The sequence below is a fragment of the Eublepharis macularius genome, chromosome 5, assembly GCF_028583425.1.
Source record: "Eublepharis macularius isolate TG4126 chromosome 5, MPM_Emac_v1.0, whole genome shotgun sequence".
In the NCBI taxonomy this organism is placed as follows: Eukaryota; Metazoa; Chordata; class Lepidosauria; order Squamata; family Eublepharidae; genus Eublepharis; species Eublepharis macularius.
This window is the reverse complement of record NC_072794.1, coordinates 165,147,911-165,174,133: the sequence shown is the minus strand read 5'-3', so window position 1 is coordinate 165,174,133 and position 26,223 is coordinate 165,147,911. Positions and strand designations below refer to the sequence as shown.

Genomic DNA, 26,223 nt, shown 5'->3' with positions numbered 1-26,223 from the left:
GCAGAAGGCTGAAGACGGCTAAAAACCCTACGCTCATCCCACTTGTGCGGAGACGTATCTTCTCACGAGTAGCCCAACTGTATTTATTCATAGCACTTTGCACTTTTCTATGATTGAGCACTTTAGTAAATATTGTTATAAAATTTCTTTTCCAGGAGAGTCTGTTGGTTTTTTGCTATCTCAGTGACAGGTTTCTCATCTAACAGTTACTGAACTATTGCTATTCCATCTTTCTTCAAACAATCTCAAAGCAGTGCCATGTGGTTCTCACCCCTCTTTATTCTCAGAGCACCCCTGTAGCAAAGGTAGAGAGAGCAAGTTTGGTGTGGTGATTAAGAACAGCAGGACTCTAATCTGGAGAGCCAGGTTCGATTCCCCACTCTTCTGCTTGAAGCCAGCTGGGTGATCCTGGGTCAGTCACAGCTCTCTCAGAGTTCTCTCAGCCCTACCTACCTCGCAGGGTGATTGTTGTGGGGATAATAATAACACACTTTGTAAACCGCTCTGAGTGTGGCATTAAGTTATCCCGAAAGGCGGTATATAAATGGAATGTTGCTATTATAAATTTCCAGAAGTGATGAAGCCATGGGGGGGGGGGGTGTTCCTTTTTTGTGTGGAAAAAATTTTAAAAAATGGAAATATCTGCAATACTGACTTTCTTATCAAACCTAAACTCATTTTTCTGCTTTGTCAACAGACAATGTATCATTTATATTTTCATTAGCATGAACCCTTGCACGATGTGACTCGTTTATGGAATTTAGAGATATAAACGCCTTCATTTTTTTACAAGCAACATTAATGTACCCAGTACTTGAGAAAAAGAAATAAAGAGCACTTCATGGTACCATTGAGATTTTGAAACTAGACTTTTTTTAGCGGAATGGAGGCTCTGAGTATCCTGTCATTTAGAAAGCAATTCCGACTCGCCTCTGCCACATTTGATTTCCAAAGGCGGAGGTGCTGGCATTCAAACCTCATCGCATGCCACACATTCTGACCTGAGGGTCCTCTGGTATGGTATATGGGGATGGGATATGAACACCTGAAATTGCCTTTTGCTCAGGCCCAACCGGCAATAGCCTTCAATGGTCTCAGATAGCGGTCTGCCCAAACCTGCATGCTACTTGAGGTCTTTTTAACTGGAGGGGGGAGCGATTGCACTGGGGGCTTCGCACATGGAAAGCATGCAATGTGTCACTGAGCTATTCATAAGTCCCCTAGTTATGGCTACTCTATGGCAGGGTTGCCAGTCAGTGTCTCTTGTTTTATGGGAGATTTCTTATTTTTAAGATATATCTGCAGATCTTGGTCATCCCAGAGCACAGTTGGATGCCCTAGATTGCATACTACTTCATATTTCCCTAGAGAGGGTTTCAGTGGGGGGTAGGTAAAGAGGTAAAGGTAGTCCACCTGTGCAAGCACCAAGTCATTACTGACTCATGGGGGGACATCAGATCACAACATTTTCTTGGCAGACTTTTGTTACGGGGTGGTTTGCCATTGCCTTCCCCAGTCATCTACACTTTACCCCCAGGAAACTGGGTACTTTTTTTACCAACCTCGGAAGGATGGAAGGCTGAGAGCCAAGCTACAAGTGACGCCTGACACAGGTTGGACACTTGTCAGCTTCCCTCAAGTTTTGATGGGAAATGTAGGCATCCTGATCTTTCAGCTGTAATGGAGAGCCAAGCTGTAAAACCAGGACGCCTACATTTCCCATCAAAACTTGAGTTAAGCTGACAATGGTTCAACCTGTGTAAGGCGTCACTTGTAGCTTGGCTCTGAGTCAACCTTGAGCTGGCTACCTGAACCTGACTTCTGCTGGGATCGAACTCAGGTTGTGAGCAGAGCTTGGGCTGCAGTACAGCAGCTTACCACTCTGCACCACGGGGCTCTTCAGTGGGGGGTAACAACAACAACAGCATCTGATTTATATACTGCCCTTCAGGACAACTTAATGCCCACTGAGAGCAGTTTACAAAGTATGTTATTATTATCCTCACAACAATCACCCTGTGAGGTGGGTGGGGCTGAGAGAGCTCTGAGAAGCTGTGACTGACCCAAGGTCACCCATCTGGCTTCAAATGGAGGAGTGGGGAATCAAACCTGGCTCTTCAGATTAGAGTCCTGCCGCTCTTAACCTCTACACCAAATTGGGTAGCCATGTTGGTCTGTAGTAAATGAGCAAGATTTGGGACCAGTAGCATCTTAAAGACCAACCAGACTTCCAGTATATGAGGTTTCGAGAGTCAGAACTCCCTTTGTCACATGACGAAGGGAGCTCTGACTCTAGAAAGCTCATACCCTTGTAATCTAGTTGGTCTTTAAAGTGCTGTGGGACCCAAGTATTTCTAAAGACCATAGTAAATACAAGGTCTCAGGCAGAAGCAAGAAAATATGTTATTTTAGTTCTTATTAGATTTATTATCTTCGTTCTTTATATGTTACTTTGTAAAGCGTCAGGTGCACTAATGTTTTTATATAAGGATACTGCAATTATTTGGGGGAGGGGTATTTTTAAGGCGAGAAGAACCATGTATTAGTCCAAACTCCACTGAATTCACTGGCATTCTTTAAAAAGCCTTCTGCTGTTACGACTGATCAAAGTTCCTCTGAGGGTATGATAGGAACAGATCCTTCAATCCAGGTAGATCCGTGAATCAATTTAGTTTGCAAAGCATGTGGAGGGAAGGTCAAGAGAAGGGGGGAGTATGATAGTGTGGGAGATTTTCTTGATAATAAACACTATTGATTTCTTGCTCATGGGAATTCTGTGTTTAATTTTTTAAGATTTTTTTCCTTGGTTCCATGTTGGTTTTGTATTATGGCTTAGATCCAGTGCATTATCTGCACGACGGAAGGATTTCTTCCCACGGAGTGCAACTGTCTTGCTTCCCCCGATCTGCTGCAGCCCAAAATGCTGTGCCAGGATCAGCAGGGGAAGGGGGGAGATATTTGGGGCTGCAGTGGGGAAGGGAGATAAAAAAGTCATGATCCATCGGTGGAAATCCTGCTGCCCACGGAAATGCTGTGCTGGATCCAGTGGTTCTTATTTGATTGTGAATGGCTGTGTCCAGGGCTTTTTTGCTGGGGAAAGAGGTGGTGGAACTCAGGGGTTGCCCTCAGAGAAAATGGTCACATGGCTGGTGGCCCCACCCCCTGATCTCCAGACAGAGGGGAGTTTAGATTGCCTTCCGCACTGCTCAGCAGAGGGCAATCTAAACACCCCTCTGTCTGGAGATCAGGGGTGGGGCCACCAGCCATGTGACCATTTTCAAGAGGTTCCGGAACTCCGTTCCCCCGCATTCCCCCTGAAAAAAAGCCCTGGCTCTGTCGGTTTCTAAAATCTGAACTGTAGATTATAAATATAGGCTATAAACTGTAGACAATAAATGAATAAATAGGTATATGTTGGTTGAGCAGATAGATAAAACCACAGATTTATTTTATTTTGGGAACAAGCAAAAGGATCGCCATTTTTCACTCCGAAGGTTCTAAAATGAAATTTCACATTATATTTCATTTACCATATTACATGCCTTCATATATATTTCATTTCTTCCTTTGCTATTAAATATAGAGGATTTATAACTGTTGAGGGTTGCCTGTCTAATCTCTTTAAAGGCTTGTTGACTGGGTATGTCTCAAGTTATTCATTTCTTCAACAAAAGTTTGCAGAATTAGCCTGGTTTTCTTTCCATTTAACTTCCCCAGGCATTAAAGACAAATTTGTGATTCTCACTTTGAGAATTTCATTGATTAAAAATGATGTATGGTTTTTAAATAAACAAACAAATAAATAAGTTTTCTTAAGCTGGTGCTTAAGTTTGCTTTAATTTATTTAAATGGTCTGCTTTCATTTCTGTCATATAATAATAATAACAACAGCAGCAACCCTTATATATCACTCCTCTGGGCAGATTAGTGCCACACTCAGAGCAGTGAACAAAGGCAATGTTATTATTATTAACCCAACAATACAGCTGGGAAGCTGGGGCTGAGAGGAGGGGCTTACCCAAGGCCACCTACTGAACTCACAGCAGGAGTGGAATTCGAACCAGCAGAGTGCTGATTCACAGCCTAACCACTTTTCCACTATGCTACAGCACCTCTTCTAGACAGGTTAGTGCCACACCCAGAGCGGTGAACAGTCAGTGTGATTATTATCCCCACAATACAACTGGGGAGCTGGGGCTGAGAGGAGCAGCTTACCCAAGGCCACCTACTGACCTCATGGTAGTAGAGGGATTCGAACCAGCGGAGTGCTGAGTTGCAGCCCAGCTACTTAACCACTTCACTACAGTGGCACATGCAAATTCATGAAAGAAGCAAACAAAATGTAGATCAGGCATGATTAAAGTTGATCAAACATGATTGGTATTGTATTGGTGGTGATGAGGTGGATCTAGAATGAACTTTCTGACTGGTTCTTTTTGTGCACTATCAATGTATCTGGCGCTTTACAAGCAGAAGGGGAAAAAGGGCCCTGCCCCTGGGAGATTACAGTGGAAATTTCCAGCAGAAAGGGATAGAGAACAGAGGGAGGGCAGAAAGAGAGACCTGAGAGCAAACAGCTGGAAAATGCATGGGAATTAAGTTGCATGTTCATCATCTTCTTGGTGTCACAAGACTCTTTGTCAGTTTGGCTGCAATTAACAAATCAGGAAAAAAAAGACAGCTCCAGTAGGGTCCAGTAAGAGAAAAAGAGCAAGGTGCAATAGGAGAGTTGTTTATACTGATCCTTTTTGATCCCAACACCTTTTGCAAATGCCTTTGCCAGGGGATCTTAACCAGAAAATTCCCTAAACTCCCCCCAAGATCTGGGTCCAGTAGCACCTTAAAGATCAACTAGATTTCCAGAGTAGGAGCTTTCAGGAGTCAAAGCCCATTCCTCGGATTTGAGGAGTGGAAAAAGGAAGGGGTCCTTATCATCCAGGCAGAGAGGGTGGGAGGGACATTGTAAATTGGGTAGCTGTGTTAATCCATTGCAGCCAAACTGACAAAGAATCCTGTGGCACCCAGAGGACTACTTCATTCTTTGCGGCAGCAGCTTTCCAGAGATTGGGGTCCAGTAACACCTTAAAGACCAACTAGATTTCCAGGATATGGTTTTGAGAGTCCGAGCTCCCTTTGTTACAAGGAGTGGGAAAAGGAAGTGGTTGTTATCATCCTGGCACAGAGGGTGGGAGGGGTATTATAAATGCCAGGCAGCTAGCTGTGTCAATCCATTGCATCCAAACTGACAAAGAATCCTGTGGCACCCGGAAGACTACCAAATTCATTCTGACTGACGAAGAATCCCGTGGTACCCAGAAGACTACCGAATTCATTGTGGCAGAAGCTCTCCAGAGACTGCACAGATACCTTAGTCATACTAATAATGCCGGATATTTTAGCCCAGCGGCAACCGAAACCCAGGAGCCAAGTCCTGGAGACCCCCCTCCTGCCCTTCTCCCCCTCCTCCATCCCTTCTTCCACCTGCGGGCTCTGCCCACTGCCCCCCTCTCCTTCCTCTCCCTCCTCCTCCTACCCCCCTCCCTTCTTTCTCCGGCTCTGTACCGCAATGCCGTAGTGCGCAGGGGAGGAGGGAAGGGGGGTGACTGCATTGCGCCGTCGCCGTCAATAGGTGGACCCCCTCCCGGGGAAATAAAGCCGCCCGTGCCGAAGCTGGCAGCCTCTGCTGTCTGAGACCACAGCTGCCGGTAAGAGCTCCCTAAGCTTGCCGCACAACACCTCTCTACCTCCCCCCCTCCGGTTCTGATCCCCACCGTTAGATGGGGCTGGAATAGATGCTGCAGAGATGGGGCGGAGGGGCCAGTGGCTCTTTTCTTTTAAGCAGGCGAGGATGGATTCTTTGCAATATATATATATATATATATATATATATATTGCAAAAGGGGTGTTTGTGCAATAGACGTCACGGGCTCGGCTTGGCTCCCGGGCGTTTGCCATTTCGTTTGCAACGGCGGAGGGGCTTTTCTAGGGCAATTCCCGACGGGGCCGCCGTGTGGGTGTGTGGGCAATACCTCCCCCCCCCTTCCAAGCGGCGCAGGTGATATTTGGGGGGCTGGGAAGCCAGAGAGGAGAAATGTAGCCCGCGATCCTTAAGGCGCTTAAGCCGGGAGCGGTCAGCAGCGTCCAGACCGGTTCGGTTGATGCGAGCGCTTCGCCTTACCCGGACTGTGGACAGCTGGTTAAAAATGTGGCGCGGGCGCTCCGTCCATTTGTGCTACTTATAAGCAGGTTGCATATTGCAAAGTCATTCCCCCCTCCCTTCAAATCTAGGGCCTCTGTGGCTTGGAAGCCCTCCGGGGAACCTGCTATTTTCAGGCCGGGGAAGCAATGCAAGAGATCAAGTCGGGATCCGTTTGACCTTGTTGCAAATATGGCCCGTTAGAAGATAAAAGCTACAGGATCTGTAAAAAAAAAATCACCTTTGCATATTTTATGCTGCTCTCTCCAATGGCTGTATTTCTTGGTAGTTTTGCAGAATGTAACCCGTTGCATTGGTTAGAGATTTTATCCAGCGTTTAGCATGTAGGGACTTTGAATAGGCTCGGTTGGATAATTCAGGTTTTAAAAATAGCTCATGGTGGAGGGAGGAGGGGGTGAGGTAGAGAGTGCTTTTAGAGCACCCACATGTGGGTGGCAAATGAGGGCTGGTGGCAGTGAGTATCCACATTAACCCCCCTCCACCCTTTTGCCTAATCACCAAATGAATTTTGGCCCTTTTGAATCCTGAAAAAAGACGGAAAGTTATTTGCATGCGTAGAGGTTTCTGGAACCAGATATGGTGGCTTATTTATCTGAGATGCATTGGGGGGGGGGGGAGATTGCATGATTTGCAAACAGCTGCAGTCCTTTCTGGTTTTGTGTGTGTGTGTGTGTGAGAGAGAGAGAGAGAGAGAAAGAAAGCACATTGAATTTTATATTCCCAAATTATACTGGGCTCAAGCGCCCCTCCGGCGTTCCCACCCCGCTAAGTAGGTGGGGTAGGTTTTGCTCCAGTGTTAGACTGGCAAAATCAATAGGAACGGACAGACCTCTGTAAAAAATAAAAAAATGAAATCCTTTAAGGGCAGATTGACAAAATCGGGTTTTGATTAAAGAGGTTTCCTTATGTGGTTTTTGGGCTTGATGCTGGTGCTACCTTGCAAAGGATTTTGGCAGCTGTGACATCATGGACGCCTGCAATGTATATTTTTGCCTATATCATATCTTGGTATGGGGGAGAAAGCTGAGCTCGCCCCTCGTGTTCTTCTCTGTACAGGCTGTTTCCAGTTCAGCTCCAGGGAAACACATGGGAAGCTATTTCTGGCTCCTGCCTTTTGCGGCTCCATATTGTCCTTTCTGAGGATGAGCCTTTTGCCACCTTTTCTCCGGGGATCCAAATATTTTCGGGGAAAACCTATGCCTGTGAAAAAAAATATACTATGGGAGCAGGCTTCGGCACACAGAAGACGTCTTATTATTACATATTTTGCACGGGGAGAGCCATTTTGGTGTATAATATTGGCAGAACGTATATCAGAAAGGCATGAAAAATATCCCCCCAACCTTCTTGTGGTAGTTATCTTGGCTTGGGAGATGAGGTTTGGTATGCCCATGAGTCACACGAGGTTACTTGTTCTAAAAATGCAATCTCTGGGTAAGAAGGAGGTGACGCACGTATCTCCGGTTGACAGGGCGATGGTTCACATAGATGTCACTCGAACGAGCAAGGTGTAATGCGGGCAATATAGGAGCAGAGAAATTAGGGCCGATTTCTCCCTTCGGACAGAAAATCTTCCCTGTGTCTGGCCTGCGTCCAACCTGCTGTTATCTGGCGAAAGATCTAATGCCGAACGTGCGTTAAAGGAGCCCAGAGGCAACATCGAGCAGGCTGTGCGTTGCGTGGCTGCTGGTGCTATGTTGTGTTGCCGTTGCTCCGGGTGACGCTTCTGATCTTCTCTCGCCTTCTTCTTCACAGCAGCCTCTGGTCACAAGCTCCTCCGTCTGAGCTAGCGTCGCCGGGCCTGTGAAGCGCAACCCGAGAGCGGAAGGATGGGGAAGGAAAAGACCCACATCAACATTGTGGTCATCGGGCATGTGGACTCGGGCAAATCCACCACCACCGGCCATCTCATCTACAAGTGTGGCGGCATCGACAAGCGGACCATTGAGAAATTCGAGAAGGAAGCCGCCGAGGTAAGGGTCACTCGGGCGCAGGCGCTTGTGCAATTCGACCTTTAGGTTTGCCCTTCCCTCTCCTCTCAGGCACAGAAAGCGTGCGATGGAAAAAGTCACTCGCTGGTTGGGAAGCGTCGCCTTTTCCTTGGCTGGAATATTCCTAGATTATTCCCCCCCTTCTCCTTTTCCTCTGCATATCTTTGTTCTCTGCCTTTTCTTCCTCAACTGCTTCTCTTTTTGATTTCTTGTCTTAAAAAAAAGAAAAGAGGCCAGTATCCAAATGGGGTGGGGAGAGCTAAGAAAAGATTTCCCACCCCAATCCAGCTCTCTCCCCACCTTCTTCTGCCTTTAGCAAACCCCTCTTGCGGGTGTGCATTTTGACATTTGCATTAGTGGTTTTGCAGATCTTTTGTGTGTTGTAAGTATATTCCAGCTCTAAGAATCACAGAATCACAGGGTTGGAAGGGACCTCTAGGGTCATCTAGTCCAACCCCTTGCAAAATACAGGAAATTCCCAAATACCCCCCTCCCCCACACACATGCCCAGAAGATGGCAAAACTCCATCAGGATCTCTAGCCAAACTGGCCTGGGGAAATTTGCTACAGGAAGTAGATGGGCTTGTGAGAACAGGGGCCTTCCCTTTATATAACCACAGGTTTAGAGGGTGAACATGCGCAGCTGCTGAAATGAATGACTGTATTTCTTTTGTTCACCTCATGGGGCATATTTATGTAAATGTTTATCTGAGAAGAGTTGTACAGTATGGGAGGGGCCGTGGTTTGGTGCCCCCAGAAGGTTCTAGATTCAGTTTGTGGAATTTCCTTAGGGGTTGTGAAAATTTGTCTTGGTTTGAGACCCCAGAGAGCTGATACCAGCCAGAACGGACGGTGCCCAGATAGAAGGATCTCATGGCATAGCACAACTTCTTAGACATTTCGGATCAAATGGGTGTCAGTTTTTCCACACACACACACACCATAGCATATGTATAAGTTTGTCTAAAGCTTTTTACAATTCAGAGCATTAATTAGATAATAGAAAATGTTTTGGGAGGCTAATCAAGAATCATAAAACAGCACTAGGTTTTGGAAAATCCAGGTTAAAATCATCCCTTGCTTATGAAGCAGGCTTTCACTTTCACTCTGCCTAAACTACCTTATAGGGTTGTTGTAAAGATAAAAGTGAGAACCCTCACGTGAGCTTCTCAGAGAAAGGGTGTGATAAAAATGTGACAGTGTGCCAGGACAAAGACCCTTGAGGCTGTTCCACACATCAGAATTGATGATTAAGAGAGCTGCTGTAGCATAGTGGTTAAGAGGTTGGGCTGTGAGTCAGCACTCTGCTAGTTCGACTCCCACTCCTGCCATCAGGTGGCCTTGGGTAAGCCTCTCAGCCCTAACTCCCCAGCTGTCTTGTGGGGATAACAATAATACTGACTTTGTTACCTCTCTGAGTGGGCACTAACCTGTCCAGAAGGGTAATATATAAGTGCAGTTACTGTTATTATTATTAACATCCTGAATGTGGGCAAAAGCTCTCACAGCCTCCTGAAAGGAAAATTGGTAGGGCCACGCTCCAGTATTAGTCCCAAAGTTCTTACTTCTCCACTGGGGTAGACTTTCTGGATTGGCCTGTCTGCTGTCTCAGACTGGAGCAATAAGCTGTGAGAAGAATGTACCAGTGAGAGGAATGTACTCTGCATGTGCTCAGAGGCATCATGTTACACATTCCTGGTGCTGAAAACAGATCCAAGGGCCCGAGACTTGCAGTGCAATCCTATGGAGAGTTACTCCAGTCTAAGGCCATTGACTTCAGTGGGCTTAAACTGGTGTAACTCTGCATAGGATTGCAATGTTAGAGTCTCTCTACACAAGACCCCTCGACGAATGTTCGTCAAGTGTAGGAAGATGCAATGTTAGCCGGGAAGGGTAGTTTAAAAAGACTGAGCTGGCAGGGATCGCTCCTCAGAGGGTTTGTTAATTTAATTTTCACCTCCCCAAGGCCCTGTCAGTTTCACCTCTCCAGTCTGTGTGTGATGGCAACCAGAGGGCAGTGAGGAATGGAAATGGGCCGGAGCTACCTTCCAGAACCAGGCTTGGAACTGGAGAGGTTCTAATGGGCTGAAGTTTCCCTTCTGGCATTTCACAGCCCCCTTCGCACAGCTCCAGTGTATAGCAAAGCCTTTGCCCTGCCGCTGGCTCTGTCTTTTTAAACTACCCTTCCTGGCTAACATGGCATCTCCCAACTTGTGTTCTTCACATGTTAGATACCTCATGTCGAGAGACCCTTGGAGAGCCCTTTTCCTCTCCAGACTTGAGCTCTCCCATCTCATTCTTCCTAACAGCCATTTCAGAGATACAGCTTCTTCTTCTCCATGTTGACTCCGCGCTTGCAATGATGCATGCAGTGATATGCAGTAATGCAATGATATGACCATGCAAATTATTTGTAACCCTTACCATAATGGATGATAGGTTAAAATTTTGCTTTGGCCCATCGGGGTCTGTTGCATCTGATACCAAGAAGAGAGGGTTTGGTTTGGTTTGATATATAAACGGTTGGCTGTATTTCATTGGCTAACAATTACGGGCTCTTCCTGGCCTGGTCTGTATCTTGCACAACATTGGGGGAAAAAAGGTTTATCGTGAACCAGATAAGTAAAGGGAATGAGATCTGCAGTGGACAAAGGGGCAGGGGGAAATGAATAGGGGATGATTGAGATGTAAGTAAGGTGAAGCTAGGACAGGTATATGAAGGTAACGTGCAGGGTGGTGATGTCTGTGGTTGAGTGGTGGAGCACATGTGTGTCCAGAAGTTCCCAGGTTCAGTCTCTATTTGAAGGGTCTCAGGCAGTGGGTGTCATGGAAGACCTTCCGCTCTTTGAGACCTTGCAGTGTCACTGTCTGTCTGAGCAAAAGCCACTGCGGTAGATAGTATGACTCATTTGGTAAATCGGCTTATTTGTTGATAGTGTATATGTGTGCCGGATACAGGCCCCGATCTCTCACAATGTGGCTTCAGAAGCCATGTTCGTCAAATGATTCCCTTTGTATCAGGGACAAAGGAGATCCAAGCCCGTTACGGGAACAGTCCTTAGCAGCCCTACTTGGAAGTAAGTCCCATTTTATTCAGTAGGAATGCTGGGAAAGTTTCTTAGGAATGGAGACTTTATCTGGCCTAATCGGTGGCATGAATGATAGGATGACACGTTCGCTGTTGAATCAGAGTTGCGTTGGGGATAGGCAAGGAGTTGGCATTTGGTGCGAGACTCATGTCCAAGCCTAGTTTTTGCCATGGACCAATTGTGTGGCATTGGAGAGCTAGCGTGGTACAGTGGGTAGAGCATCAGGCTAGGATCTGGGAGACCCAGGTTCGAATCCTGCTGTGCCATGGAAGCTTGCTGGGTAGTGTACATTAATCTCTTCTCCTCCTTTGGGCCAGATGTACTGTCTCAGCCTGACCTACTTCACAGGGCTGTTGTGAGGACAAAACTGGAGGAGGGGACAACTGTGGATTCTGCCCTTGGCTCGTTGGAGGAAAGGCAGGACAACAGGGCAATAGATTTGACAGCAACCCCAAGAAGTTGGTTAGGTGGAAAGAGAATAATAATAATATTCGACTTGTATACCACCCTTCAGGATGACTTAACACCCACTCAGAGCAGTTTACAAAGTATGTTGTTATTATCCCCACAACAAAACACCTCGTGAGGTAGGTGGGTCTGAGAGAGCTAGAAGCTGTGACTGACCCAAGGTCACCCAGCTGGCTTCAAGTAGAGGAGTGGGGAATTAAACCCAGTTCTCCAGATTAGAGTCCCGCACTCTTAACCACAACACCAAACTGGCTTGGTGTAGAGCCAGGTTTGATTCCCCCCTCCTCCTTCAAGTGGAGGAGTGGGAAATCAAACCTGGCTCTCCAGATTGGAGTCCTGCTGCTCTTAAACACTATACCAAACAAGTGTCAGATCTTTCACTTGAGCATCCCTGTGTAAGATGTCTTGTGTAGAGAGACTCAAAGTCTTTGACTCATCTCCTCCTAGATCTTCTGTTGGATTTGGATTCAGGACAAGTGCACCCTTCTCCCCTGCCTCCGGCTGCTTTGTTAGTGACATGTGTTGCATAAGCGTCATTAGCCAAATACTGATCAAAGCCTCCCCAGGTGGCCTGTGTGTAACATTCTTGCACCACCTGCTGCCCAGTTGACGTTGGGAAGGATTCAGGGTGCATGGTGGTTTAGCCCCTTCCCATTTTCATTCTCAGTTTTATTTTTTTTTACTTCACTTATTGATTCATTTATGCCTTGGCTTTCTACCCAGTGGGACTCAAAGCAGCTGACACACACTTTTCCTCTCCTTCATTTTATTCTCACAACAACCCTGTGAGGTAGGTTAGGCTAAGAGTGTGTGACTGGCCCAAGGTCACCCAACAAGCTTCCATGGCAGAGTGGGGATTCGAACCTGGGTCTCCTAGATCCCAGTCTGACACTAGATCCAGAGGAGTTAGCTGTGTTAGTCTGTAGTTGCAAAATGATAGAGTTCAGTAGCACCTTTAAGACTAACCACCTTTATTGTAGCATAAGCTTTCGAGAACCACAGCTCTCTTCATCAGATGCATGTGATGAAGAGAGCTGAGGTTCTCGAAAGTTTATGGTACAATAAAGTTGGTTAGTCTTAAAGGTGCTACCGGACTCTTACTAGTCTGACACTTTAACCCCTAACCCACACCGGCTCTATTCGGCAGTGGTATATAGACAATGATCTTCCTTGGGGGAAGTTGCCGGTTTATGGTAGACCTTCCCAGTGTCAGCTGATTGATGGGATTCTAAGAAAGAATGCGGGATTGGATGGACCCTGGTCTGATCCTAAAACCATTTCCTGTGTTCTTCAGCAAGAGTGCGTTTTGGGGATCGCTGAACACAGGTCGGTTTCCCCTATAAACCTTACTAAATTATAATTTAAGGTTTTAGTGCGTGCAGGGGACTAGGGAAAAAAAGATATGTGGATCTTGTGTCTCTTATCTTGTGTCTTCTTCCAAAGGTGTTTATTGTGGTTTCCTTTCCTTTTTCTAACCTTACAACAACCCTAACAGAGCAGTCCTACACAGTCACACTTTTCTAAGCCCCTTGCCTCTAATGGACGTGGAAGGAGATAGATCAAGATGGGTATCCATGTTTGTCTGTAGCAGTAGAAAAGAGCAAGAGTCCCGTAGCACCTGTAAGACTAACAACATTTGTGGTAGGGTAGGAGCTTTCATGAGGCACCGCTCACTTCTTCAGGTTGGTACCTGAAGAAGTGAGCTGTGCCTCATGAAAGCTCGTACCCTACCACAAATTTTGTTAGTCTTATAGGTGCTACTGGACCGCTGGACTTGGAAGAGTGTAACTGCATACATGATAAGATAGGAGAACAGAAAAAATCTACCCAGGAAATCCCTCTTCTGCCAGCAAGTTCCTCACACAGTGAGAGACAGTGTGGTGTACTGGTTAAAGTATCAGGCTAAGATCTGGGTTCGAAACTCCACTCTGCCATGGAAGTTTGCTGGTAACCTTGGGCCAGTCACACCCTCGCAGCCTAACCTACCTCCCAGGGTGGTTATGGGAATAAAACAGAGCAGGAGAGATTCTTGTAATCCTATTTGTGCTCCCATTGAGGTGAAAGGCGGGGTGTAAAGGAAGAAAATAAATTCACTAGACCTCGCCAGCTCTCCCAGATGCTTTAGCCTTTTCCACCCTTCCAATCCACGTATCTCAGACAGGCAGAGGGTAAGCAGTGTGATGTGACCTGCCAGTTCATAATTGTGGTGCGCAGGCAAGTTTCTGTCACTCAAGGTTGCTAAAATGGGCTTAGGGATATAGAGGCATTGGCACTAGGCAAGCAGAAGGGATACATTTATAGGCTTTTCACGTTGAGGTTTCAGTGCCTCGCTCGTCTGCAGAATAAAGCCAGGGAATGCAAAGCCGGGCCTAATGGAAATGGCTGCCAGGATTTGCCTTGATTCTCGATTTCAGTCTTCAGTGCAGAATATTCCCGGTCATGCAGCGATGTACGTAATACAGAAACGCATAACAATAGGCCCGATTTCTTTGCTGTTGCCTGGTGATTGCTAGACATGCACAGAGGAGGCTGAGCGGCCCTCCGAGGCATAGAAAGGGAGACGCCGTTTCATCATGACGCCTGTTAAAAACCACAGGCAAGCATCTGGCACTGTTTTTCATGCTCTTCCTTCTTTCCCTTTCTCCAGAGACAATTGGTAGATTATATTTGCAAGGACAGATTCTTATATCTGAAAAACCACATCAAATCTACAAATTGCCTTTGATCCATGAATCGCCGGATCTGTGCCTTAGCCTTTGAAAAGGCAAAGATCCAGGGGCGGAAATGGGGCTTTGAGCTCTCCCCTCCCCTCTTTTCTGATCATGTGGTATAATATCTTCAGGTGTTATTCCATCTCTGTAGCTTCTTGTTCCTATTGGTCCTGTTTTCTTCAGTAAATTCTGTCTTTTCTTAGATGCGAAGGCATTTTTCTGTTTTAGCAGTGACATATTCATCTTGTGCTTTCGTGCCTAGTTATTCCATTCACCTGTTTGTCACGTATCTTTATTTTTTTATGTAGTATGGTTGAACTAATACTCCGGATACATGTTCATGGGCAGAAAGGTCTCTCAAATTTCTCTGCACGTGAGGATTCTTAGACAGGCATGCTAACTGTTGATGTTCGGGTTGCCAGTTCAGGATTGGGAAATTCCTGGAGACTTTGGGGGCGGAGTCTGGGGAGGGAAGGGTTTAGGGAGAGGAGGGACCTCAGCTGGGTATGTAATGCCATAGAGTTCACCTTCCACGGCAGCCATTTTCTCCAGGGGAACTGATCTCTGTTGCCTGGAGATCAGTTGTAATTCTGGGAGATCTCCAGCCACCACTTGGAGGTTGGCAGCTTTACTTTTGACGCCACAAGGCGCTCTCATACATGGCATCTCCATCCATTTTATCCTCACAACAACCCTGCGAGGGGATTGGGCTGGGCAAGAGAGATTGCCCAGCGTCATCCAGTGAACTTCATGGCTGAGGGGAGATTTGACCCAAGTCTTCCCAGTTCCAGCCTAACTGCTATACATGACTGCGTCTTACTTATTCCTTTCAGACACTTTTCAAAGTCACAGCATCTTTTGCAAGTAAATTTTAAGGTCTCCTATTTGGGTCAGCTTTGGGGGCCGAGTGAAGCCAACTGAGAACTGAAGGTTTTATTTATTTTTGCTGCTTAAATGGGATAAACCTGTGAAAAGCTCATATACATTATTAATTTATGTGTGTTTTTTAAAAACGTGCGCTGTTAGCACCACCCCAAGCTTTCAGTACGGTTTAGTCTGTGCCTTTTGAATAAATAATAGATTAAAATGTTTTTGGGGCGGAAAATATATTCAGGGGTGATGGAGAATTGCTTCTGGCCTTTTGTAGTGACGTGGTTGGACTACTTCTGCCACCTTGGTAGTTAAAGAAAATAAAAACTGGTGTTTTGAAAATGTTATATGTGATTCCCTGTTGACTGTCTCGCCCCCCCCCTCTTTATGTCTCTCTGTGTTTCTCCATCTTTCTATCTGTGTCCGTCTTTCCTTCTCCATCTGTGTCTATCTGCTGTCATTCTTTCTCACTTGATCTCTGCATCTGTCTGCCTGGCCTGCCTGCATTAGGTCAGTCCAAGCAAACGCGATGCAGTAAGCGCTGGTCTCTTCTGGAAATGACCTGCCATTTCGGACAGTCGCTCCGCACCCCTTTGCCACCTTCCTTGGCACAGCAGAGGGGCGTAAACCTGCTATTAATAGCCGATTGACTGTGCTTCCCGACTCCATTTTCTAACGCAGGGCTGTGGACGGGGTATTCCTTTTCACTCGACTGCATTGGTAGGAAATGGAGGCCGGTCGTAGGCAGATTTTAAGCCGTGTGGCTTCTCTAAGGGAATAACAGGATAGCCCAAGGGAAGAGGTTGCTTAGCTTCGAGAACAGAGGTGGCAACGGTTCGGAAGCTTTTGTGCGTGTGCGTTTTAAATCCATTCTTTGTGATCGCGTCGAGACGATCGCTCCTTCTGTCCAGCCAAATCAGGTTCTTCAACAGAGCAGTTACTGTGCTAAGCCAGAAAATACTGGACTCCCCCCCGCCCGCCCCGCCACCATGCCTTTTACAATCTCTCTGAGTAATTGAATACAGCCAATTGAAGAAGAGAACAAGGGGTGGGATCTCTTTGCTAAATAGAGAGGACTGTCTTTGCCGCAAAGCGATGGATGCATGAGCCCGCAAAATTCAGCCTGCTTCTTTAGAAGAATGCAGTTTTGTTTTTTTGGATTGGGGTGTGTGTGTGTGTGGCTCAAGGGTGGAATGTGGGGGGAGGGGTAGGCTAATGACACTCGGTCGTTAATCATCTTTGTACTTTGTGTGCACATCAAGGGGAGGAGAGGTGTCAACGTGTTTCTCTGGCACAAAAATCCTACTTGGTTGAGATCAAAGGTTTTGTCACTTTCATCTCCTGAAGTTCAAGGCGAAATGCGTTTCCGCTGTCCCAACGTTCTTGGTTAGGGTTGCGTCTGCAATCTCCGAGCCACAACCCGGTGCAGAGAGAAGCGTGCTTAAGAGTCCAGAAGCACAAGTACGCTGGGCGAAAAAATAAAACAAACCAAAGTCCCCTTAAAAGTTTTTATTGAAGCAGAAACATTTGTGGACCCCTGTCCGTGCGGAGTGCTTAAACTGATTGGTCTCAGCTGGTCTGGGTTGTTTCTGGATCGAACCGCTGTTAACGGTTTGAATTTCAACATTTGGCACATCTGGTTCACTTGAATAAATGTAAGCATTCATTCATTCATGTGCTGCCAGAGTGTCTCTACACGAGATATCTTACATGAGGATGCTCAAGTGTAGAGAGATGCAATGTTAGCCGGGAAGCATAGTTTAAAAAGACAGAGCCAGCAGAGATCACTTCTCAGAGGAATTGTTAATTTTATCTTCGCCTCCCCAAAGGGGAGGTGAAATTGACAGAGCCTTTGGGGAGGCAAAGATGACATTAACAATGGGATGCCTGTGTGTGTGTATTCTCAGAAAAAGAGCAGAATGTAGTGCAGGGTATAGAATTCACTTTCTAGAAAATCTCAAAATTAATTTTTCAAAAAAGCCTGGCAAGTTTCTAGTCCTCAGATTCCAAGGACATGTCCAAGGGCATTCAAAGCAGCTTAGAACATCGTTCTCCCCTCCTCCATTTTTTCACAACAACAATCTTATGCGGTAGGTCAGGCTGAGAGTTTGACCAGCCCAAGATCGTGTAAGCTTCTATGGCAAAAGCAGGGAATTGAACCCGGCTCTCCCAGATCCTCGCCCAGCGCTCTGTCCACTATGCCATCTAAAATCACCTGACTATGAGGGCCCACATTTATAGGAATCACACAGGACTATTCCATCCAAACTCTCGCACTTCCTCTCTCTATCATTCCATTGTTGTGTGTAAGGTGCCGTCAAGTCACACCGATTTATGGTGACCTCATATGGTTTTCAGGCAGTTTGCCTTTGCCTGCCTCTGCACGGTCACCCTGGACTTCCCCGGCCGTGTCCTATTCAAGTATTATCCAAGGCTAACCCTGCTTAGCTTCTGAAATCATCCGGCTAGCCTGGGCCATCCAAGTCAGAGCATTCGTCCATGTCAAGAGCAAAAACGATTCTCTTTTGTACATAGCAAATTCAATCTGAAGGGCGGTCAGCTGAGAAGCAGCTTCGGCAACTGTATGGGGACCGTTCTGGACTTTGGCTTGTTTCCTGGAGGGTGTTGAGTGTCCCTTAAACCATATTTTACCTTGCTCTCCCTCCAAGGAGTTCGGGAGGGGGGCATACAAAATTCTCCCTTGAGCCCTTTGTATTCCTCTAACAGCCCTGCGGGGTAGGTGAGGTTGAGAGAGAGTAACTGGCCCAAAATACTTCAGGGAGATTTATGGCTGGATGGGGATTTGAACCCAGATCTACCTAAACTTGCCAACTCCCAGTTGGAAAATTCCTGGAGATTAGGGGGTGGAGACTGGGTAGGGCGGGGTTTAGGGAGGGGAGGGACCTCAGCAGAGCATAATGCCACAGAGTCCACGCTTCAAAGCAGCCATCTTCTCCAGGGGAACTGGTCTCTGTAGCCTGGACATGAGATATAATTCCAGGAGATCTCCAGGCCCCACATGGAGGTTGGCTACCTTGAAGTCTTCCCAGTCCTAGACTGATACTCTGAGAGCCAAGCTACAAGTGACACCTGACACAGGTTGGACACTTGTTAGCTTACCTCAAGTTTTGATGGGAAATGTAGGCGTCCTGGTCTTACAGCTTGGCTCTCCATTTAATTGAAGTTTACAAACACCCCCCCCCCCCCACACACACACAGACAGCAGATGGGATGGGGGGCACCTGGCGAGAGCCCAACGCCTACTCTCCCCTCCCGACCGCATGTTCTCCCTCCCATAGGCTGCCGCTCTGTAAACTTCAATTAAATGGAGAGCCAAGCTGCAAGACCAGATCACCTACATTTCCCATCAAAACCTGAGGGAAGCTGACAAGTGTCCAACCTGTGTCAGGTGTCACTTGTAGCTTGGCTCTAAATGTTTCACCACGCTGTCTGTCTGGAGGCCTCCGTAGCTTGTTAACTGTTTCTCACCAGGTATGTTGGGAAGTGTATGGCATGTTCCAAAAGATCTTCTCAATAGTAAGCTAGCCATTGCTCTAAGTCAGGTGTGTGCCCAAAAACAGGCCCCAGAAGCCTCTGGGGTGGCAAAAGGCGCATTAGTCCATCTGCAGAAAACGGAATGCGGAAAAGGTTCCTTGCAGATAGAAAGTTTGAAAACTACTCTGCTGCTATTTAATCTGCTCGAGCTTGTCAGCCATTTGATAGTGTCTTATCCTTTCTGGCAAGAAGGATATACGTTCTTATGTGGCACTCTGTACTGACTGCATCTGGAGGCAGATGTGAGAATAAATACAGGGGGGTCCGGGTGTAGTGGTTAAGAGCGGCAGGACTCTAATCTGGAGAGCCAGGTTTGATTCCCTACTCCTCCACTTGAAGTAGCTGGGTGACCTTGTGTCAGTCACAGCTCTCTCAGAGCTCTCTCAACCTCACCCACCTCACAGGTTGATTGTTGTGGGGATAACAATAACATACTTTGTAAACCGCTCAGAGTGGGCGTTAAGTTGTCCTGAAGGGCGGTATATAAATCGAGCGATGTTGTTGGCATCATTTATACCTCACCTTCCTCCTCTGTGGGGACCTAAAGCAGCTTCTATCAAATTCCTCTCCTCCAGTTTATTCTCACGACACCCCTGTGAGGTAGGTAAGGCTGACTGGCTAAAGGTCATCCTGGAAGCTTCCGTGGCAAAAGGGGGAGATTTGAACCTGGGTCTCCCAGATCCTAAATAACAATGAAAGAAAGAAGGGGAAGGGAAAAAACCCAAACTCAACCTGAAGATGCTACAAGAGTCAAGCTATATCAAATAAAATATAATGAAACTCATTATTTATTATGCAGTATACACATTTGATTTTAATTTCAGGTTGATGATACACACACATCCAGAAATACTGGCAACTTTACACCAAATTATAACATCAATGAAGAGCTTTGTGTGAGTGCAGTCCGACCTTTCTTAGCTTCTGAGATATACATACTCTGGTATTTATTGAAAATGTGAGTTAGCTTGTGAGATCGTTTTGATCGTTCTAATGTTTGAAATTGAGATTTCCTGACTAATGGTTCTCACAAACAGTGGCTGAGGTGGTCTGCCCTCTTCGGAGTATACCGTTTCTGATTGGAGGTGCGAACCCATATGACTTCCTACACGAGAAAAAGTTCCCTGAATACTGAAAACTAACATATCAGGGACAAACCTGAATGAGAACCCTCTTTGACATCTAGCTTTCTATGTACAGGGCGCTGTCTATGTGTGTGCAATTATTTATGTATGTATGTATGCAGGGCTTTTTTTCTGGGAAAAGAGGTGGTGGAACTCAGTGGCGGAACTCAGGACCTCACAATGACATCACTTTGGGTCATCTGGAACAAAGGGGGAGTTTTTTAAAGTTTAAATCGCCTTTGGTGAAAATGGTCATATGGCCGGTGGCCCTGCCCCCTGATCTCCAGACAGAGGAGAGTTTAGATTGCCCTCCGCGCCAGTGGCACGGAGGGCAATCTAAGCTCCCTTCTGTCTGGAGATCAGGGGGTGGCACCACCAGCCATGTGACCATTTTCTAGAGCTGCCGGAACTCCATTCCACCGCGTTCTAGCTGAAAAAAATCTCTATGTATGTATGTATGTATGTATGTATGTATGTATGTATGTATGTATGTATGTATGTATGTATGTATGTCATTTATAGTCCACCTTTCTCATTGAGACTCCAGGCGGATTACATAGTGTGAGATCAGTACAATCAGTAGCAAGGACCAGGGCAGACATTTCCATACAGTGTCAAGGACATTTCCATAAAGTCACAGGGTAAATGAATACAAGTTTACAGAGACATTAGCAAGGATCCAATACGGGGTTGAAGAATTGCTGAAACAGAACCTAATCAATTCTAGGACTGACAGTAGACAACGTGAAGCACAAGCAGTATATACGAGTACCTATTCAAAGCAACAGATAATATGTAAAGCAACATAATGGGGGAACCCATGGTTCCCAACTCATTGGCGAAACAGTCGAGACCCCCTCCCTATGGGAGCTCCCACTTGCATTCTGAATGGTACACAAACTGAACGTTTCACGGACAACCAGTCTTCGGCCTCTGTGATGCACCCCACTGACGTGCCTCTTTTCCTCCCTCTTCCTGCTAGATGGGGAAGGGCTCCTTCAAGTACGCCTGGGTGCTGGACAAGCTCAAAGCCGAGCGGGAGAGAGGGATCACCATCGACATCTCCCTGTGGAAGTTCGAGACCACCAAATACTACATCACCATCATCGATGCTCCCGGCCACAGAGACTTCATCAAGAACATGATTACGGGGACCTCACAGGTGAGAAATGAAGGGCTGGCTTCTCCAGGGCTCCCCAGAGGGACGGTTGCATAGCTGGGACACATCTGGGTGTACGCATGATGTGCCGTTCTGGTCGTGGTGCTCCAGGTATGTAATTTGGCTGTAGAAAGCAAGAGGAGGGGGATCTGAATCGGGGCAATGAGAACCATCTCTCTGCGATGTTTCTCTGCAGAAATATAGTATCCACCCATGGCTGTTTGAAGCCTTGATAGAGGAAAGGTCTCAAAAGTAAAGAAGCTAGGAACGGAAGATTTCTAATGCGGGGGAATGGCATGGGGAGAGACTTGACCCCTGCAAACTTTTCTTCCTGTTCAGGGCCCAGATTAGTTGTGTGGCGTTCCAGCCCTGCACCCATGTATTTTGGCCCTTAGTGTGCATTCATTGGAACACTGGAGCACATAGTGGCCAGAGGCGGTAGTGAGCACAGTATAAGAACAGCAGAGGTGCTATGCTGACTCAGCCCAGGGGACCATCTAGTTCAGCGTGCAGTTTCACACCACGGCCAACCAGTTGCCATGGAGGGCCAGCGAAGAGACAGTAGAGGCCAAGACCTTCCCCTGCTGTTGCCTCCTAGCACTGAGCTTTAGAGGTTGACTGCCTCTGGATGGGGAGGTTCTACCATGACTGGTAGCCATCGGTGGGCCATTCCTCCATAAATCCAGAGGCAGTCAACCTCTAAAGCCCGGTGCTAGGAGGCAACAGCAGGGGAAAGTCTTGGCCTCTACTGTCTCTTTGTTGGCCCTCCGTGGCAACTGGTTGGCCGTGGTGTGAAACTGGATGCTGAACTAGAAGGTCCCCTGGGCTGAGTCAGCATAGCACCTCTGCTGTTCTCATATTGCACTCTCTACCATGCATGAACTGAAACACAGCGACAGCCGCCTCTATCTCTGTTGGCCGTGACTTTTACATTATAATTACTTGCTGAGTAACGAAGTCCTTTTTCTCCATCCTGATCTCTTGTCCCTCACCTTTGCGGTGTGCCTCCATGATAGAATATTATGGGAGAAGGAGAAGAAGTCTTTCTGCCTGTCCGCTTTCTCCACCCCGCACTTCATTTTATAAACCTCGGTCATGTCCCTGCTTAAGGCCAAACTACATATTACATTTTGTAACAAGTTGGGCTTGGGGGTTCTGGACCCGACTCACCTTCTGCACAGGAGCTGTTGGGAACAGCATTTTAAAGGCCCACAGAGGCCCAATTCAGTTTGGGGCTAGAGCTTTGGGGGGCTTCCCCCCCTCACTGTTTTCCCAAGTCAGAACGTCCCCAGGACTTAGGGAGGAGGAGGAGCTGCACTGGCTCCCAGTGGAGTTCCGGATCCGGTTCAAGGAGTTAACCTTGGTGTTTAAAGCCCTCCACCTACTGGGACCTGCATAGCTGCGGGACCGCCTCTTCCATCATGTCCCCTGCAGGGTGTTGTGCTCTGCAGACAAGCAACTCCTGGTGGTCCCCGGCCCAAAGGACATCCGTCTGGCCTCAACCAGGGCCAGGGCTTTTTCTGCCCTGGCCCCAGCCTGGTGGAGCGCTCTCCCGCTGGAGATCCGGGCCCTGCAGGACCTGTTACTGTTCTGCAGGGCCTGTAAAATGGAGATGTTCCACCGGGCCTTCGGCTGAGTGCTAGCGGGTGTCCCCCTTCTTCCATCTAAGACCACCACTTTTTCTGGGGCTGCCCTCGGCCATCTGCTGGGCCCATATACGGACTCCCAAATATTTATTTAAATAGCCTGCATCTGGACTATTTTAATGACTTTTTAAAGATTATTGTTGATTTTATGATCTTGTGATTAATTGACTGTTTTATGAATGCTGTTAGCCGCCCTGAGCCCATTTGTGGGGAGGGCGGGGTATAAACCAAATAAATAATAAAATAACTTGCCCCATTTTGGAACTGCACACGCACAAAGCAGTGCCCCGGGAAAGGAGAAAGGAGGCTTAACCCCGTCTCCTCACACACTGTGATCCTAATCCGGATTGGCCCTCTTGTTCACCTGGGACATTTCAACACAGATCTTCCAGTGCACGTGTGGTTGATAGGTCCCATGGGGGACATAAGGGGTGCCCATAAACAACAACAACAATAATAATAACATTTGATTTATATACTGCCCTTCAGGACAACTTAATGCCCACTCAGAGTGGTTTTTAAAGTGTGTTATTATTATCTTCACAAAAATCACAGTGGTCATTTCCACACTGCTTACCTTCCCTTGGAACGACCCGAAATATTGCGCAAAAAACGTGGAAGATCACGTTTTCTCGTGCGAGATTTGCGCAACATTGCACAAATCTCGCACGAGAAAACGTGATCTTCTGCGTTTTTTGCGCGATGTTTCAGGTTGTTCCGAGGGAAGGTAAGCAGTGTGGAAATGGCCTCTGTGAGGTGGGTGGGGCTGAGAGAGCTCTGAGAAGCTGTGACTGACCCAAGGTCACCCAGCTGAATTCAAGCGGAGGTGTGAGAAATCAAACCTGGCTCTCCAGATTAGAGTCCTGCTGCTCTTAACCACTGCACCAAACTGACTCTCATAAACAATGTAATTAGGCCCTGGGTGGGGCACCACGCATGCCCTTCACGGGTCCTATCAATCACAAAGAGACGGCCGGAAGTCAAGGCTTCCATGCTTTTTGCAGGGGTGTGAAGGAAGGAATTTTGGCAGGTGCTGCTTGTCCGGTTACACATCTTCCCCACAATTACTGGCTGGCAGTACACTCGGCACCATGGCAGTGAACCTGCAAAGGGCAAAGACCTTGCAAGGCCCTGATATGGGTGGAGGCGGGGAGGTTGTTGTGCATTTCTGTGCAGAAAGACGTGGTGCCCCCACTTGTGGAATCACTGATTGGCAGGGCTGGACCACACAGTGTCTGGGGTGGAGGGCAGATTTTGCTCCCACTTTTACAGGGCCCCCTTAGGAATGGAAGCAAGGAAAGGGGTGCTTTTTGGGACCACCACCAGTTTTTTCCCTGTCGCCTGTCTCAGATGACCAGAATCAAGCCTATCTGTATAGCTCCGCCTCTTCATCTGCATAGCTCCACCCTCGGTCTGGCTGGAGGCGTGATGAAACCTGGGAACTGCATTCTAAAGGGCTTTGGAAATGGTTAAAGCTGCATTCGGGCTGACCTTTTTTGTTCCTTGTGAATGATGAGGAAAAAATCCCCCCAGGCTCATCAGCTATTTTTAGGCCCAGATGGCCCTGTCAGGTTTCGAGTATCAAGGCAACATTTGGAGAACTTGCTCAATTACAATATGGAGAGAGTATTAGCTCATAGGAGCCTGTCCGAGCCTGTTTTGTTCAGGGGAAATTTCAGGTGATGGTTATTAGAGAGAACTTTTTTCGATGCCGTGTGTCACTTTTCGTCATTTCCACTCCAGATGGGTACCCATGTAAATCGGCTGCAGCAAAAATAAATGTATTTATTTTCTTGCAGAGTATTTTTTTGCGGACTCGCTTAGTCAGATTCACGTGGTGGGTTCTTGCTAGGCAGATAAATAAGCAAGAGGTTATGAAGAAGAAAAGGCGTATGCAGCAGGGGTAAAGGCTCTTATCGCAGGCCATACAGGGGGAAATGTAGTTGTGCTAAATTCAGATGTGAGCAAGAAAAGTATAGACACAATTCACAATGGCTGTGTGTGTGTCAGTCCTAGGGTGGCAGTCCCTCACAGTTAGATCCCCAAGTCCCTCACAGCAAGCACGCAGGTGCATTGGTTGAAGAAACTTTATTTAGAGATCTATTCAGTTCAGGTATGCACTCATAGGTAGAAGTTGGCAGAAGTGATTATTCAAACAATAGGACTACTGATTATAAGGGATGTTCTCCCGCCCACTGGCTTGTTTGCATTCAGGCGCAAAAACCCAAAAAGTTACATGGGAACAAAGTAGTTTAGTCTAGACAAAGTACAGAGTGGAATCATTCCCTCCTGTGAAAAAGATACATTTCAGTACACAGCTGCAGCTCCGGTCCAAGGACACTCAGAAGTGAAAGCGCATTTTTCTTAGAGATAACAAAGAGGCCACTTTCTCCTCTGGAAATTAGTAATAGCAGTCTAAACACCCTCAGGTGACTTTTATAAAATGCATAAGATTCAGTATTTAACTTCGGCATTATATATGAGTTTAAGGTGCAGTGTAAGATGCAGAACGTAACAGTGGCATGGATGCGTATATCACGCTCAGTATAACATGCAGAACACAACAAGGGCATGGATGCCTGCATACTTGCATACATGACACTGTGTGTGTGTGTGTGCCCTCAAGTCACAGTCGACTTATGGCTACCCCAGCAAGGGGCTTTCAAGGCAAGCAAGAAGCAGAGGTGGCTTGCCATTGCCTTCCTCTGCAGAGTCTTCCTTGGTGGCCTCCCACCCTGCTTGGCTTTTGAGCTCTGACGAGATCGGGCTATACCATACCACTTTCCTTCCCTCACAAAAGTTACAACTGGTAATTTTGCTAAGCTGATTAACACCTGTTGTGACTGAGCAGTCCAGGTCCTTATTCAGCCCTTGGGGAGAGATTGTGTCAAACCTCTGGATGAATTCTAAATCAGCAACGAAGAAAAATAAAACCCCGAGTGTGCGTACTGCACATATTCATAGCAGCAACGATCATGTTGATCACTGGTTTTGAACTTGAGTAAGTTTTGAAACTCAAGTGCCTGTCATAACAAATCCCTCTCCTCTTCAGTGCTGCCTAATTTTATCTAGATGAGCTTGATCTCGTCAGATCTCAGAAGCTAAGCAGGGTTGGCCTTGGTTAGTAATTGGATGGGAGGCCTCCAATGAAGACCAGGGTTGCAGAGGCAGGCAAGGGCAAAACCACCTCTGTTCGTCTCTTGCCATGAAAAACCCCGCTAGGGGTCGCCGTAAGTCAGCTCTGACTTGAGGGCACTCTCCATCACCAACCCTTCTGGGAAGATCTCTAACGTTATGCAGAATTTCAGCCTTGGCATTTGTGATTCTGGTCGTGCGTGCCTGATGTGGAGCCTTGTTAATCAGCTCCTTATTTCTCTGCTTTCCTCACCTGCA

General features: G+C 47.0%; 1 protein-coding gene across 1 annotated transcript in view; it reads left to right on the top strand.

The window, feature by feature from the left end:
• Positions 1-5,587: 5,587 nt before the first annotated feature.
• Positions 5,588-26,223, top strand: part of EEF1A2 (eukaryotic translation elongation factor 1 alpha 2) — a 39,943-nt gene continuing 19,307 nt past the window's right edge. The window contains exons 1-3 of the mRNA XM_054980882.1: positions 5,588-5,705; positions 7,973-8,190; positions 21,008-21,187. Of these exons, the coding sequence (XP_054836857.1) occupies positions 8,047-8,190; positions 21,008-21,187 (324 nt within the window). The 5' untranslated portion in view covers positions 5,588-5,705; positions 7,973-8,046. The remainder of the gene's footprint in view (positions 5,706-7,972; positions 8,191-21,007; positions 21,188-26,223) is intronic.